This window comes from Canis aureus, chromosome 4, assembly GCF_053574225.1.
Source record: "Canis aureus isolate CA01 chromosome 4, VMU_Caureus_v.1.0, whole genome shotgun sequence".
NCBI lineage: Eukaryota > Metazoa > Chordata > Mammalia > Carnivora > Canidae > Canis > Canis aureus.
In genome coordinates, this window is record NC_135614.1 from 29,874,435 (window position 1) to 29,890,241 (window position 15,807).

Here is a 15,807-nt window from a genome sequence, read left to right on the forward strand (position 1 = left end):
GAAAGACAAATACCATATGATTTCACTCATGTGGGATTTAAGAAACAAAGCAGATGAACATTGGGGAAGGGAAGGAAAAATGAAAAAAGATGAAAATTGAGAGGGAGACAAACCATGAGAGAGTCTTAACTCTGGGAAACAAATTGAGGGTGGCTGGAGGGGAAGAGGGTAAGAGGAGGGGGTAACTGGGGGACGGGCGTTAAGGAGGGCACGTGATGTGACGAGCACTGGTTGTTGTATAAGACTGATGGATCCCTGACCTCTACCTCTGAAACTAATAACATTTTTAAAAATAAAAGAAACCTGGGATCCAACAGTTTCAATGTTAGAGGGAGGGTCTAGAAAGTTCTCTAGAAAACTGAGTGAAGGAGCCAGATCAGCAGGTGGATAAAGGTCCTCCCTCACGATACGATGCTGCTCCAGACCCCAGAAGAGCTTCTCCTCCTGGCAGCTCAGTGCCCAGCCTGGTTTGTGTGTGCAGTGGGAGGGAGGCCGAGGAGGGGACGGTGTGTATGTTCCTTCGTTCAGATGCTCTTGTGCGCATCACATATTTATCAGTGCCTCCTGTCATCAGGCCGCATGGGAGAGTGGAATGACGTCTGTGTTATATGGGGATTCGCCTCCTGCTCACGCGGGACCTGGACAGACAGCTCCTGGCCCCTTGGATGTGGCTGTGCCCTCTGCCTGCCTTTGTCACTTGTGGGAGGATGAACCAAGGTGGCATTCCTGCCTTGGAGTGGCTGTCACCGCAGGCGATCCCCTTCTCCGTCCTCTGCACGCATGGCAACGGGCCTGGCATCCTGGAAGATGCTGAGGCCGTTCAGAAGCTCCACTGTCCATAAGTCCTGCAGCTCTGCAGTGGGGCAGCCAGATGCCTGGCCAGAAATACCACTGATACAGCGTAGGGACCGGAGCCCCACAGTCTGGGGACACAGGACTGACTGAGGTGTGTGACCAGAAGCCGTTTCATGGGATGGCACAGGGTTGAGTCTGGAGTGGGTCATCATTTGGAGGAGAGGGGAGAAGGGTCATGGGGTGGGGGGCAGGAAGCAGTTGGAGTTACCATAGGGAGCCACAGAATGTGAGGGGGATGAGGGGGAGAGGGAAGCCTGGGTGCTGGGGTGTGGGAAGGCGAGCACGCTGTGCAAGGTGGTGCTTCTGTACAGGCCCTGGGGGAGGGGCACCCGGACCACCCAGTGTGGAGAGTGCACACCTGGAGGTGCTCTCCCAGGCCCCACACTCGCAGGACGGCAGTCTTGGGGAGTGTTTCCTCCTCATCCCTTTTCAAAGATTTTATCTATTCATGAGAGAGACAGAAAGAGAGGCAGAGGCACAGGCAGAGTTCTGGAGAAGCAGGCTCCTTGCAAGGGAGCTGATGCAGAACTCGATCCCGGGACCCTGGGATCACGCCCTGAGCCAGAGGCAGGTGCTCAGCCATGGAGCCACACGGGCGCCCGTTTCCTTCCGCTTTATTCTCTAGTACTAGACACTGGACTCAACTAGTCCCAGTTTCTGTCCTCTGTTCTCTTCCTTAGCTCAGAAGTCGATGGACCACTGCCATTCACTTGGTCTTGGAATAATTTGCCCTTTCTTCTTGCAAAAGAGTAACCACCCCACCCCCGCCCCCCTGCTGCCTCCTCTTCGGCCTGCAGTTCTCCACAGCACTCTGTATGTCCCACAAGCCCCACACGGACTAGTTTGGCTGCAGCTCCCGACGCAAGAGTCTTGGCTCTGTGAGGGCAGGGACCTGGGCTGATTGGCTTGCTACTCTACCCCCAGCCCTCAAGGGGGCTGCTCTAACCAGGAGGCTTTGGGTGCGTGGTTGAGGGAATCCTTGAGTGGACAGCAACTGCGTTGATGGTTCTTTGATCACCTGTCATAGGGCACTTCGTGTGGCAAGATCCTGAGTAATTCCCCCAAACCGTTGCAGTGCTCACTGGTGAGTGGTAGACATTACAGGATGCTGCTCCGGGCTCCCAAGGAGATGATAGTCATGCAAAGGGCTACTGGCGGGCGATGCCTCTCACCTCTCTAGGTAGTCATGGCTCATCTGGGGTACCAATGGTCACGGTGACAGCAGGGGTGAGCTGGATGGCGGTGGGAACACCACAAAGACAGAATGGGGTTTTGACTTACTGACAGCCTGGATTTGAATGAGGTCCTACAAAACGGCATCGAGAAGGGACGTATCCTCTTCCCCACGGTGTTGGTCGGTGTCATGATGTTGACCGTATTTCCTTGTCTTCAGCAGGCAGCCAGACTGGACTCCATCTTCTTTGTTACTCAGGTCCCCGTAGGCTGGGGGTATTCAGAGGAGGGAGGGTCCCCATACAAAGTGGAGCAGAACATCAATGGATACAAACCGCTGTTAGCCTGATTCCTACCCCCAGCACGTCTGTGGGCATGCTGGGTGGACTGCCTTGCCCTCCCTTCCCCCAAAAGGCCAAGTCCGCCCTGTGCCAGCCCTGGAGGTGGGCTCCGGGTGGGGAGGCACACATGGCAGGACAGCTGCTACAGCCAGGACCAGGCACAGATGAGACGGAGAAGCAGAACAGGGGAGCGGGAGGAGGTGGGGTTTGGGTGGGGATGGCACACGGTGTGGGGTCATCAGGGGCGAGGTGACTCCTAAACAAAATTCCAAGATTTAGAACAGCATTCTAAAGATTCCTGAGTCTATGAGCTTATTTGCAGGGTTGGGAGGGAGAATTCTAGGCAGAGAGACCAGCAAGTGTGTGTGTGTGTGTGTGTGTGTGTGTGTGTGTGTGTGTGTGTGTTGGGGGGGTGGCTACAGGTGGCTTCCTGGAAGGTGCTGAGAGGGAGAAGGGAAGGAAGTGGCAGGAGAAGGCTCTGTGTGGGAGGGGAGGCCCAGCCTCCCTTGTCAAGGCCTTGGCTCCCCCAGTCATGGTGACCAGTTGCTGATGGCTTTGGGTAAGGGAGTGACTTGGCCAGATCCCTTTCAGGAAGAGCAGCCCTGGTAGCAGGGTAAAGGATAAAGGAGGGGGTGAGGCCAGAGGCGGGGCTTGGGAGGCTGCTGAATGAACAGAGAGGGAGTGGTAGGAGCCCAATCCAGCCTGTGGCTGAGGACAAGGACAAGGACGGGGACAGGTGGACTGGCCAGGGCCTGGTGACTGACAGATGCTTGGGCAAGGAGGAGGCCTAGTGCAAGGAGCCAGTCTGGGCCACCCTCCCCCAAACCGCCCCAGGATGTGGAGCCTGCAGGCTCTGGGAGGAGGCCAGTGGTGTCACTCCCTGGGATCGGGCCCCCTGGAGCTAGACCACATCTGGGGGCTGGGGACGGGGCTGTTTCGCATCCCTGGGTGCTTGGGAGGTAAAATTGTATCTTGTACATCCCGTGTCGCGCTCCAGCTTGAGCCAGACTCACTTGGGAAGGGCTGCTTCCTGGGATTCTTGCTTCCCTCCTTTCTCTTCTTCTCTTCCCTTCCTCCCCGGGATGTTTCTCCAATGTCCTCCCTTCCCGTCATCTCAGGATGAGCAGCTGGGGAAGGGGAGCTGTGGAGTATGCCCAATCAGGGAAAGGTCACCACACCGAGATTTTAACCAAGGCCTCTCCCATCTCCCCATGCCTCCCACATGGTGAGAAGCCAGACTCCATAGCTTAGCTAGAAGCAAGTTCACTTCGCACCAGCAGCGGGGCAGCCTGTGGACCACAGATTTCCTGCTGGACGTTCCAGAGCACGTACCGAATCTCTTCCTGATGGGGGTGATCTGTCTGCCCCTAAATGTTTTCTCCAAGTAGGCAAGACCTGTGTTGCCTAAGTCTGTGTTGGCAGCAAAGTGCAGGTAACATGCACCCTGGTCTCGGGGGCCGATAGTCAGCTGTTGATCAGCTGCATCTTATCCACCTGCGTCACCTGCACCATGACCTCTTCTGGGAGCCCTGGGCTAGGGCTGTGCCCTCACCTTGGCTGTGGAGGAAGGAACCCTGGCCCAGGTGAGCTTTCTCTGAGCAACGCCCTGGGCTCAGTGCCGGGGACCCAGCCATGGGTTTGGCACTTAGGTCACTAGAGCTCGGAGGTGGGCGCCGTTGACCTTGACTCTGTATATCTGTGAGCAGAGTGGAGAAGGTCAGAAAAGGCTCCTTGCTGTCTCTGCTTACTTCTAGGTTGCTTCCACAGCTCTGTTCTGGCTTCTCTTTCATTGCTGATGTCACTAATGCCGTATATTTATTAATAAATTCCCTCTGTCAGAGATACCGAGGGTGCTTTTGTTTTTCTGACCAGATGCTGACTGATACAGATGTTTGATGAGGGTGGAACATCTAGAAAGCAAGGGGGCATGGTAGGCAGACTAGTATCTCCCCAGAGACGCCCATGTCCCACTCTCTGGAGCCTGTGTGTTGCCTCATGTGGCACAAGGCACCGGATTGTCCTTGGTTATCCACGAAATTATCTTGGATTATCTGAGGAGGGGGGCCCTGGAAGCGCAGGGCCTCTGTGAGAGGGAGGCAGGGAGGGAGAGTCAGGGAGGGAGGTGTGATGTGGGAAATAGTGGTTGGATTGCTGGCTTCGGGACCAGAGAAGGGCCACAGATGGAGGAATGCAGGCTGCCTCCAGATGCCGAGGAAGACAAGGGAACACATCCTCCCTAGAGCCTCAGAAGGAACTCAGCCCACCGACGCCTTGGTGTTAGCCCAGTGAAAACCATGTCAGACTTTTGACCTCTGCAACTGCAAGATAGTGGATTTATGTTGTGTTAAGCCAGTAAGTTTGTGGTACTTTATTATAACAGCAGTAGGAAACTGATATAGGGGCGAGAATTTAAGATGCTGTAAATCACACAATGGAGTTTGGATCTTATTCTACGGGACTGAAGGCTTATCACTGCTCAGGAGTCCGGGTGTGCTAAGCGTATGAACTCTGGAGTCAGGCCGCCTGGTTTGAGTACCAGGCTTGTGGATGATCAGCTTTGTTAAGCCGGTGGTTTTAACTTCTCAAAGCTGCAGTATTTCCATCTCCAGGATGGGGGAATAGTGGTTCTTATGTCATTAGGATAGTGTAAGGATTAAATGAGATGATGCATGCCGGGTGTTTGGCACAGTGTAGGCCAGGAAAGCAATTGTTACCGTGACTTGTTTTGCAACCTTGGGCTAGACAGTGTCTCACCAGGAGCCTTGATCTCTGCATCTACCAGGAGGAGGTAATAGGAGGCCCCTCAGCCTCCATACCCCACAGGAATAAGTGGATTTTGTGATAGGATGAATTGGAGAAGGAGCACCCCTGCTGGCCTTGCACAGTATTCTCAGCCCACCCATGGAAGGAGCAGGTGCCTGTTTGCCCTCCCTACCCAGCCCCTCCTGTGTCGACACTGCAGGCAAGCCTGGATCCCTGTGCCCCTTAAGGGCTGTCCTGGTTTCTGCTCTCCTGTACTGTGCTTCAGGCATAAGCTATTTTAGTTACAAATTTCTTGAAATGCTACACCTTCCTTGCCCACCCGGACTGACCTCCCCAGGTCCAGCTGCCAGGTATTGATTTTTCCTTTAAATATTACTGCAGCCCAGGAGCATGTATGGATTAATTGATGAGGCTAGGCTTGTACCTGCACACTTCATTAACAGCTGCTACTAATTAGTGGAGTAGTCATTAAGAGACCTATGGGGTTTTGAGGATAATAGTTTTATTTTTTTTTCCCATGACTTTTAGGAATACAATAAATAAATGGGGAAGTAAAACACCATGGTCCTGGGGTCGGATGTCAGTCACAGGGTGGTCTTTGCTCAAGGTTTCCCCCCCAAGAACACAACAGAAGCTACAAAATTACTAGAGTGGGACTAGAGTCAGCAGCACTTTAGAGTCATCTGGTCTACCACGTATGTCTGCTGTGGCTGGGAGAGGGACAGGGCCACACTCTCAAGGTCACATAGGGATGGGGAGGCTGAAGCTGGGATGAGCACCCAGCTTGATCAAGATTAAAGTGTGTGAATTTGGACGATTTATCGACCCTTTTGGAACTTGATCCCGGTGGATCGCATGTGTGTTGGACCATGTGTGTAGAGGGCTGAGCAAAGATTGAGTAGAGTGAGTCCTCGACGGATGGTACCCATTGTACCCTGTGCTCCTTAGGAAGGTGTATCTGACTCAGTCCCTGTGCTTTTCTCAAGCTGACTTGACTTGCTCACTGAGGCCACACTGAGATGTTTTACAGCAAAGGAACAGAGAGCCTTGACTTCCTATTTCCATCTTGTTTTAGAGATAATGATAGTAATAATTCGAATCACTAACCTTTTCTGTAAGCTCACTGCATGTCAGAGGGTACTGTTCTGAGTGCTTTACGTGGATTAATTCATGTTATTCTCTTGATGACCCTCTGAGGTAGGTGTTTTTGTTGATTCCTATTTCATAGAAGTGGAAATGAATGTACTGAACTTGCTGGTGGTACCCAAAAAGGAGGGGTTGCTGAACCCAGTGTTGTAGAACTGGTTCAGCCTCTTAGAGAGGTCGATTTCCTGGCTAAGGGAAACCCCTGCCCCCCTGGTGCACCCAACCTGGGTAGCAGCTGTGTTTGTATCCTCCAGACCTCAGCTGATTAATCTGAGGTGGGCACTTGAAGCAGAGGCTGCCCCACATTATATGTTTTGGGTGACCTGGCTCAAAAGCATGAACTGGGCTAGTCTGACTCCTCTCTGACTCCTCCCTGAAAGAAGATGAGCTTGGGAGTGGGAAGAGCTGATGAGGTTGACTAGGGCTGGAAACCCGTGATGGTCATCAGCTGTGAGTGACCACAGGGAACTGGCCAACTGAGAAGGAGGATGGAAAGGTGTATGGATGCCACGAGGGAGACTGCTAGTTATGGAGGGGTGCCTTAGTCTCTGACGACCTGACTGGCCTGGTTCCCATGGAGCCTGGCTGCTGCTGGGCTTCTGTTTCAGGATTCTGACGATGACCTGCTTTGGACCGAACTCTCCTTATACGGACTCTCCTTGAGTTAGTGCCTCTCTCCAAACTGGCCAGGAGCAAGAGGAAGCAGCCAGGCCCTGGAAGATCCCCAGTGTCAGCAGTTATAGAGAGGGTTATGTTGTCACACAAGGAGCTGGCTGCTGGCTTCCTCCAGCGCTAGAAGCCGTTTGGGATGAGGACGCCAGTGGCCAGTGTTAGACAGGGGGCAGTACCTAGGCCCTCACCTGGGGGCAGTCAGTCACTCAGCAGAAGGATGCTCCTATCCCTGCTGCTGGAGCTCATAGGAGCTGGGCAGGAGGTGGCTCTGAACTGGACAGTGACACTTTATTAATAATTGCAAAGTGGCAGCTGCAGATATTAAATGAGACCAGGAAAATTGTCAAAGAGAATGAAGATACTATTACTTGGCAAGTTTGTTTTCTTCCATCCCTCCTTCTTCTCCCTCAACTACCAGCTTGTGGGGTTGGGGCTTGCAGAGCAGAGCTGATAGCAGTTATTGAGAAAAATAGAATCATTCCGTGTTTGTACATCCTAGAGCTTATACTGTCAATCAGAACAGTTGCATATATTTTTGACATCAACTGCCAGTTATTCTTTCTGTCTCAGAAAAATCAGAACTGAAGATGGGAAAACTCACCTGAGGGTGTTAGATGTGGAATCAGAGCCACCTGAGTTTGAGTCCTGGCTCTGTCAGCTTCTGTGTGACCTCCACCAGCCTTGTGGCCGCTCTGGGCCTCAGCACCTACCCTCCCACCCCCAACTGTTAGATGGAGGAGAAGACCGCCTAGGTTGCCAGAAGCCCATTTGAAATGCAAAGGATGAATTTGTTCAAATGCAAAGGGTGATTTTTGCTTCTTTCTCTGGGCCTCCTTTTCTTTCCTCTTGTAAAATAGACAGGTTGGACCCGTGGCTCCTTCAAGTCCCGACATTCAGGAATTGTATCACCACAGGTGGAGTCTATGACTAAGTAGAAGGAGAAAGCTGGCCTTCAGAGGTGCTTCCTCATGGCAGGAGGTTTTGAAGATGCAGGAAGTAGGGGTTTGATTAGGAACTTATTGCTCTCTGACCGGCCCCATCCTTTCTGGCACAGCCCAAACCCCTTCTTCCAGGAGGCCCTCTTGGATTCCTTCAGGCACAGGCCATCTCACTCTTTCTGAAGGGTGTTTAACCTTGGTCTCCATCCCAGCCTTTTTCTGTACTTGGTGGTCTGCCTGGGATGTTTGATGGTGGTAACCTCCCTAACAGCACGTACAGACCCTAGCCTTAGTCCCTAACCCCATCTCTGAGTCTATGAATGGATCCAGTGCATCGATATGGGCTGGGGATGCTCTGTTGTGGGGCCAGCCTACCAGGATCCACTGGTTTCACATTCCTATCAGGCAGAGGGTATCAGAAGCACCCAGACTCCCCAGCCAGGAGCCCCTGTTGATAGCCACATCCTCTTGCACCCTGGGGCCAGCGAGCCCAAGACCATATGGACATTCTGTTGGCCTCATGACCCATACTGGCTTCATGGAAGCAGGTGATGCACCATCTCAAGTGGAGGTCCATCTCTACTCCCATTACAATACTGGTGCCCATCATGGGAGCCTGGCCAGCTAGCAAAATGTATGGCACCAAGTTAAAGATGTTGGTCCTTGTTGGTCTCACCAAACATCTAAATTTCTAGTAAGCATGTGGCATGTGTTATGTGACACCATTTGAGGCATCCATTAATTTATTGATCTTCCTGTTCATTTAGCAATGTGCCCCCCAGGTGCTGGGAGTACAGGGGTGAACAAGGTGAAAATAGTTCCTGGTTTTGTGGAGCTTGCAACCCTGGGTGGGGGGAAATCTATACAACAAAGCAAACAATTGCAAAAGTATTGGATGAACATGCAGTCTGGGGACACCTGGGTGGCTCAGTGGTTGTGATCTCCCTTTGGCTCAGGGCGTGATCTCGGGGTCCTGGGATCGAGTCCCACATAGGGCTCCCCTGCAGGGAGCCTGCTTCTCCCTCTGCCTGTGTTTCTCATGGATAAATAAATAAAATCTTAAAAAAAATTTAAAAAAGAACATGCAGCCTGGTCTGTGGAGTTGAAGGTGGCCAGACAACAGTGTGTTGGTACAGGGCAGAGCACCTGGAATGTTCTGAGCAAAGGGTCAGCAAGTGTGAAAGAAGACAGGTGAGAGAAGCAGTGGTAGGTCTGGGGAGGGGAATCCCTTCATCTGGACAGCAAAGCTTGGATGAGGGGAAGACAACATGGTGCTATGGAGACGGGCAGAAGACTCTAGGGGCCTTTGATAAGCATAATGACTTGGTTTGGACTTTAGCCTGAGCACACAGGAAGCCCTTGAAGATTTTTGGACAGGCTTTCATTTCAGGAGGATTTCTCTAGCTGCTGTGTGGCTAGGAGGAGCATGGGGGTGGGGACTGTGGTAGTCACGCAGGTAAGACATGCGCAGAGCTAGGGCAGGTGGAATGGAGTGCTGCGGGTGGGAGATGGGATCAGGACCTATAAGGAGGAAGAGCTACCAGGACTTGGCTGCGGGGGAGAGGGAGAGGTAGCATCGAGGCAATTCTTAGGTCTCTGTTTTGAGCAACTGGACAGATGGTGGCTTCTTTGATTGAGATTGGGAAGAAGATGATGGATGTGTTATGGGGTGCCTTGAAGATACCCAAGTGGTTCTGGAGTTTAGGAGAGATTTCTGGGGTATCACTAAAAATGAGAGGAGCCTGGCCTGGAGATGGAGACTGACTTCCCTGGAAATGTCGGGAGGGAGAGCTTTGTAAAGGCCTGGGAAGGGCATGAGAAACCCTTCCCGATGCTCCATGGCCTCCATTCACAGGTGAAACCCATCCTTACTTACCAGTCATAATCCCATAACCCCCCCTCTCCGTCAACCTGAGGAAGGGTGGAGATGGATCATAGAGCAGTAGAACATGCAGGTCGGTGAGGGCAGTCCTGGTACCCTTTCCCCTCCCAGCTTCAGAGCCTTGGGGCCTCTGCACTTTCTTTGCCCCACTTTGGGCCCCCTGGACATGTTGCCTCCTCCGAGAGGCTTTCCCTGACCACTCGGTCCCAGACCGTGCCAGCCAGCAGTGCCAGCCGGAGCATGCGGTTCCATGTCTTTCAGTGCTCCCTTCCCTGGCACACTCTGAAGTCCTTTCTCCAACCATTTGTGTCCCTTCTTCCTGTTTTCTCCTGGCCAGAGTGCAAGACCCCTGTGGGCAGGACCTTGTCCATGCACGGTGGACAGCGGCTCCTCCAGCCTTCTCGTTGGCTGGAGGTCTCCTTGGCCTCCGCTTCGGCCTCTCCCAGCACGATCCCCAATCCCCAGAGCAAGAGCTGGGGACGCTGGCGTTGAAGTCACCCTGCAATCACCCACTGCTCTCCCTCAGCCATTTCTATCTGAGCTCCGTCCGCCAGCAGCGTGTGTGTGGCTCACTTCTTCCTCCTTCTGCTCTTGCAGGTACCATCCACCTGCCTCTGTCTAAGCAGACATCTTCTCCTGCGGCTATTTTACCTGGGACTCTTCAAGCCATCTGGAAAAACTCCAATGGTGGGGTGACACTTTCCAGAGGCCTGGCATCTAGCCCCCACTCACCTGCCCAGTTATCTCTGCCACTTTGCCCTTCACTCCCTCTGGACCGGATGCACAGAGCTCCCAGCATCTCCAGGCAGCCCCTCCCTCTCTCTCACTTTGGAGCTCATCACTCCACCTGGCACACGTGGCAGGGGCTCTATACACCCTCCCCGAGTTGATGGATGACCCGTCCAGCAGCATGGAGGAAGCGGGACTATGCCCCAGAACAGATCTGCCCCCTACTTCTCTGCCCTTAGGGGGAGCCTGCCAGATGGCCTCTCACCCTCATAGCGTTTCTTTCTTAAGCCTCAGACCCTTCCCCGCCTCCTAGTATTGGATGCCTGAGCCTCAACCGGGTGCCTCCAACGGCCTCCGGAGCCCCAGCTACCTTAGGCAGCCTTAATTAATTGTAAAATTGATGAAGCGGCCCCCTTTGTTAGGCTGGGCTGGTGTTTATTTGTATTTTCATATTATTATCCTTTTATACTTCTCTGGGCGCCTTCCGCTCTCTACTGACACCTTTTATTGGGGAAATGTTAATTTAAAAATCATCTATAATGCAGGTGTCACAAATCAAAGCTGTTCGGTAATGAGTTGCTCTTATGTCGTATAAAAACAATTAATTAAAACCCTTTCTGAGAGAGCCGTGCCGGCAGATTTATGTTTCCCAGTGTCTCCCCTCGACCTTCCTTTTTAAGGACCCTCGTGCACTCATCTGCCTTCTGTGGGAGGATGGTTTCCTCCTACCTCTGCCCAGGAAATAGAGTCCTAGCCCGGTGGAGTGGGGACGGTGCCAGGAAGGCATCTGGGCTTGCCTCTGTGGCGTAGAGCGCCGAGAGGGACTTTGCTCTGGTCACATAGCAATCGAGTGGCAGTGCCAGGCTCAGAACAGCCTCTGCTGCCCAGGTCCTGTCCTTGTCATGACTGCTGGTGCCTCTCCTGCCGTCCTCCCGACGATGTGCAAGCACATGCCCTGCTGTTATGCCGACGCTGGGCTAGGAAATAGCACTCGTTTCCCCACTGACAGGCACGCTCATGTCACAGACGCTTTTCCCTCCTTGCTAACCGGCTCAGCACTTACTTAGGGAGTGTAACCTAAGGCATCTAAACTCTGGTTTGGCCTCTGCTCTTGATTCATGGTGTGTAACCCAGCGTGAGCCGCCTCTCTGGTTGGGCCCCACCCCGCTTCTCTGCAACATGGGTACATTGATTTAGATGGGGAGCTGCAAATTGAAAGCCCTCCTGGTACCATTAACACATTGGGCAGGTCTGGTGGGAACAGTGGAGACTGGCCAGGAGCATGTCCCTTCTGAAGGGGACAGCCTCTGTCACCTCTGGATGTTCACGGTCACCTGGGAGAGCAGGCCCCATGTTGCCCTTTCCAGGACAAGCTGGACGCCCAGCTCAAGGGTTTGTAATGTTGGCAAGGGGGTTGGCCCTTGGGTTAATTTGCTCTCAGAGCCCCTTCTTGCCCTGCCGCTGTTTTGCTCTGTGTCTTAGGGGGGGCTCTCCCCTTAGGGGTCCTGGCTTGGGTGCCTTGAGTTGTCAGAGGTGCGGGTTCTGGATGTTGACAGGAAGGTGAGTGGCTGGGAGGCAGGGCTAAGCCTGGTGTTTCCCTTATCTCCCTGCCTTGGGCATCATCTCTGGCGAGGCCCGTGTCTCTGGCACCAGTCGGAGTTCCAGGCCGGCCGGGTCACTGAGGCCTCTGGGCTCTGGTGATACCTCCTGCCTTTGTCCCCAGGGGGCTTGTTGCTGTTGCTAATCTCTGCGTAGCCTTGCTGATATGTCATGTCCTGTGTTTCTATTAAATTGCCTCTGCTTTAAATACCTGGAGGGTTTTATAGGTTCTTGGTTGGACTCTGACTGATACAGTTAATATTATGATTATGATTATTATTATTACTTAACACAGTGACGGCTTGTCTGTGGGCTGGGTGGAGTGTGGAGAGCACCGGTGTGTGACTGGTTTGGGTAAGCTGAATTTCAGGGTTGTGACTTGGTTCAGAATGGACCTGGGAAATCTGATACTATCAGCCCTTGTATTTTAGGAACCTTTACTCTTCAGAGGAAACATGTTCTCCAGGGCATCTGGATTCTGGTCCATCTGCCTCCACTAAACAGCTGGCCTCTTGCTCTTCACACTGGGGCCTCTTCTGGCACTGCCCGGCCCAGCCCCTGGTCGGTACGCCCTCCTGGCAACAAGCTGGCATTGCTGCCCGACGGCCTGAGAGAAGGCCTGGGTGGGCTCCAAGCAGGCACGTGACTTTGCCTGCACCCTTACACCTGCCTTCAACACCCAGGCCCACGGTGCGAGAGTGCAGGTCAGGACCAGAGCCCGGGGCTCCTTCCCTGGGCGGCCACCCGTACGTCCCGCTTGGTGCCAGATGCTGGAGATGTCGCCACTGGGAAGACCCAGACTCACCACTGGGGAGCTGGGCACTGGTCCAGCGGGCATGGAGCGTCCTGCGGGTCAAGGGGGAGTGAGCTGAGCAGAGGAGCCCCGGGAGGGAGAGCTATGGGGCTCCGCAGCTTAGCTCCTGACTTCTGGGTTGTCCCACCTCAGTATGGAAGATGCTCCCTTTCCGCCTGACATCGTGTGATTTGGGGACAGTCCGACTCGGAATGAAAGAGGCCAGCCCTGTGGCTGGCCGCCCCCTGCCCCTGGTGGTGGCGCCCGTCCCGCCAGCCCTCCTGCCCTCGCAGCTTCGGGACGGCTCCCTCCTGGTGATCTCATCCTCCCCTCTGAGTGGGGCTGTGAAGTGTCTCATCCAGGCTTTTATCTGGCACATCCACAATTATAATGTCAAGATTGAATAATCTGCCTTTATCTCCCGGGTGACAGCCATGTAGAAACTTCAAAAGAAACAGTTTTGCTGGCATCTAACGGCTTTTGTTAATTACTATATCCCAAAGAAAATGAAATAAAGGAGGAAGAAAAATGATATTTCTCTGTGACAACTTTGTAAAAATATCAGTGATGAAGAGGCACAGTTTAAGGGCTTTAACTATTCATGCAGCTGAGATTCAGGCCTCTACCCACCCGTGCGGGGCCCGGGGAGTGTCTGAGGCTGCCTGTGCACACACACACTCACTCTTGCACTCCCGCCCCCCATCCTTGCTCTCACACACGCGCTGTACACACACGCGTGGATCCTCTCTCACACGCTGAGGCCTTCCCATGCCGTGCACGCCACTGCACGGACTCCTTCACACGATCCCCCACGTGCACACCCCCCCACACGCAGCGCATGCCTTCGCACGTCGTACCGCAGCATCACATATGTTCACACTCGCAATCCCTGCGACACACCCCTCTCCCATGCCCCATTTGGAGCCCCGCATTCACACTCCTTCACAGACTCCCACCCGTGCACCTGCTGCGTGCACCCCACCGCGTTGGGCCCCATGCGGGGCACTGGGGTTCAGGCATGCGACAGGCTGTGCTCGGGGGAGACTCGCACATGGAGCAGCAGGGCCGGCGCTTGGGCTCGGGGGCCAGAACACCGGGGTTTGGGACCCGGCAGTAGTGTACGGTGGCTCTGTGAGCTTGGGCGAGCATCTGCCTCTGTGCTGCGATGCCCTGGTCTGTGACATGGGGACAGTCATAGGACATCCTGTAAAGGGACATGAGGACTCCATGAGATAATGCGGGAGAAGGGTTCCCCCACATGCTAGCTGCTCTTTACAGGTGTGGAGCGGCTGAGCTGGCCTGGTGTTTAGGGGATGGCTTCACAGAGGAGGTGATGTTTGAGTTGGGAGCCTTGAAGTTTGGAAGAAAACAAGGAGCACACATCCCAGGCGGGGAGAACAGCATGCACATGCCATGAATGCCGGGCATTGGGCGTGACTGGACGATAGTGTGGGGTAGCAGGAGGAGGATTAGGTAGGAGAAAGTTCTAGAAAGGTAGGCAGGGCCTGACGGTGATAGCCCCTGAAGGGGTAGAGTTTTCCTGTAGAAGCTGAGGCCACTGAGGTTACATCAGGAAAGCCAGGGACAGGCTGGGTGAGGTCCCACAGTGGGCAAGGCTTGACCCACTCCTTCCCAGGACAGTGGGTGCCCGGTGGTCCTCGGAGAAGGGATATGGTGTGGCTGGCCACCTCTCTCCCTCGCTTGGGGCTTGAGGGTCCAGCAGGTAACAGCATTCATACGTGAGTGGGCCACGGGCAGCCACAGCAGGTGGAGTCTGCTGCCTTTAGGGAAGGCTGCCGTACTCTAGAATCATAAGCAGCTCCAGGGGCGTGGAAGTGAAAGGAAGATTTCCCAAACCTGGGAGATTTCAGACTGAATCATTTCCCTTCGGCCTGATGCAGTCAGGTGGGAGCCTTGGTGGGGGGTCCTGTTGTAAAATATTTCTTTCCTGCAGCAGAGCTGCAAGGCGGGTTTCCCTGGTATTTGCCTGTGGGGTCTTGACCCCCAGAGGCCCAGGGTAGATACAGATGGTGCCTTTCCACTCCCCGAGGGTGGGAGCCTGGGACAGCAAGTTTGACTCAGATGAAGTGGCAGCCCGGTTGGCAGGAGGGGGAGGCTGAGCAGGCATGAGGAGACCCAGGCGTTTGCCCCCCTGGAGGTGGCTGGGGAACATGGAACCTAGAATCTAGGGGAGCCAGAAAAGAGAGGGGCCTGTCTGATGGGAGAGCCAGAAAAGAGAGGGGCCTGTCTGATGGGAGAGGTGACTGGATTCTGTTGGTTTTCTGACAGCAGGTGTTTGTAGTCAGATGAGCTCTGGTAGGAGGCTCGGGACTGCTGCAGAGGCTAGCACAGGTGCCCCTGGGGTTGTGCAGAGCACTGTCTGCACTGCCACATGTACTAGCCTGCCCCCCCCCCCCTTGTCCCCAAATCACCTTCTGGGACCTCACTGAAAACTCCCTTTCCAGATGAGGTCGAGAGAGGGACACCAGCTTGGCCAAAGGCACCCCAGGATACTGGCAGGAGAATGAGGTTCCACCCAAGGCAGAAGTGTACTGGAGTAACTGACTGAAAATCTGGACAAAGACCCTGGGCTTCCGAGTGCACATCATGGAGGCATAAAAGGGGTGCCACGGTGGTGGCTTTGGGTCACAGCATCACTGTGAAGGCTCCCCCTGCCATTTCTGGACCCCGGGACATTTCTGGCATTGTCGGCCCTCTTTTTAGTATGCAGTCCCAAGGGCTGGGAGCCCTCAAAGCGCTGGGTCTCCCCTGAGGTGCAGCTAGTGCCTTCCTCTTGCCCTAGGCAAGCCCCTTCATGCCAGGGCCCCTGTGCAAGGTGGTTGGGAGGGAGCTGGGGCTCCTCATTCCCTTCATTCCCCCCCAATTAACCCTGCCAGCTGAGGGGGAGCACTGGCC

At 54.1% G+C, this 15,807-nt stretch overlaps 1 protein-coding gene across 2 annotated transcripts in view; it reads left to right on the forward strand.

Annotated features, from left to right (window-relative positions):
- The window catches only part of RPS24 (ribosomal protein S24), a 402,261-nt gene that overhangs the window by 194,540 nt on the left and 191,914 nt on the right, over nucleotides 1-15,807 (forward strand). The window contains exon 5 of one of the 2 annotated variants that reach the window (XM_077895167.1): nucleotides 2,081-2,094. The exons of the other annotated variant lie outside the window; for it this stretch is intronic. Coding sequence (XP_077751293.1) covers nucleotides 2,081-2,086 — 6 coding nt within the window. The 3' untranslated portion in view covers nucleotides 2,087-2,094. Of the gene's footprint in view, nucleotides 1-2,080; nucleotides 2,095-15,807 lie in introns of those variants that run through there. 2 annotated transcript variants of the gene reach the window in all.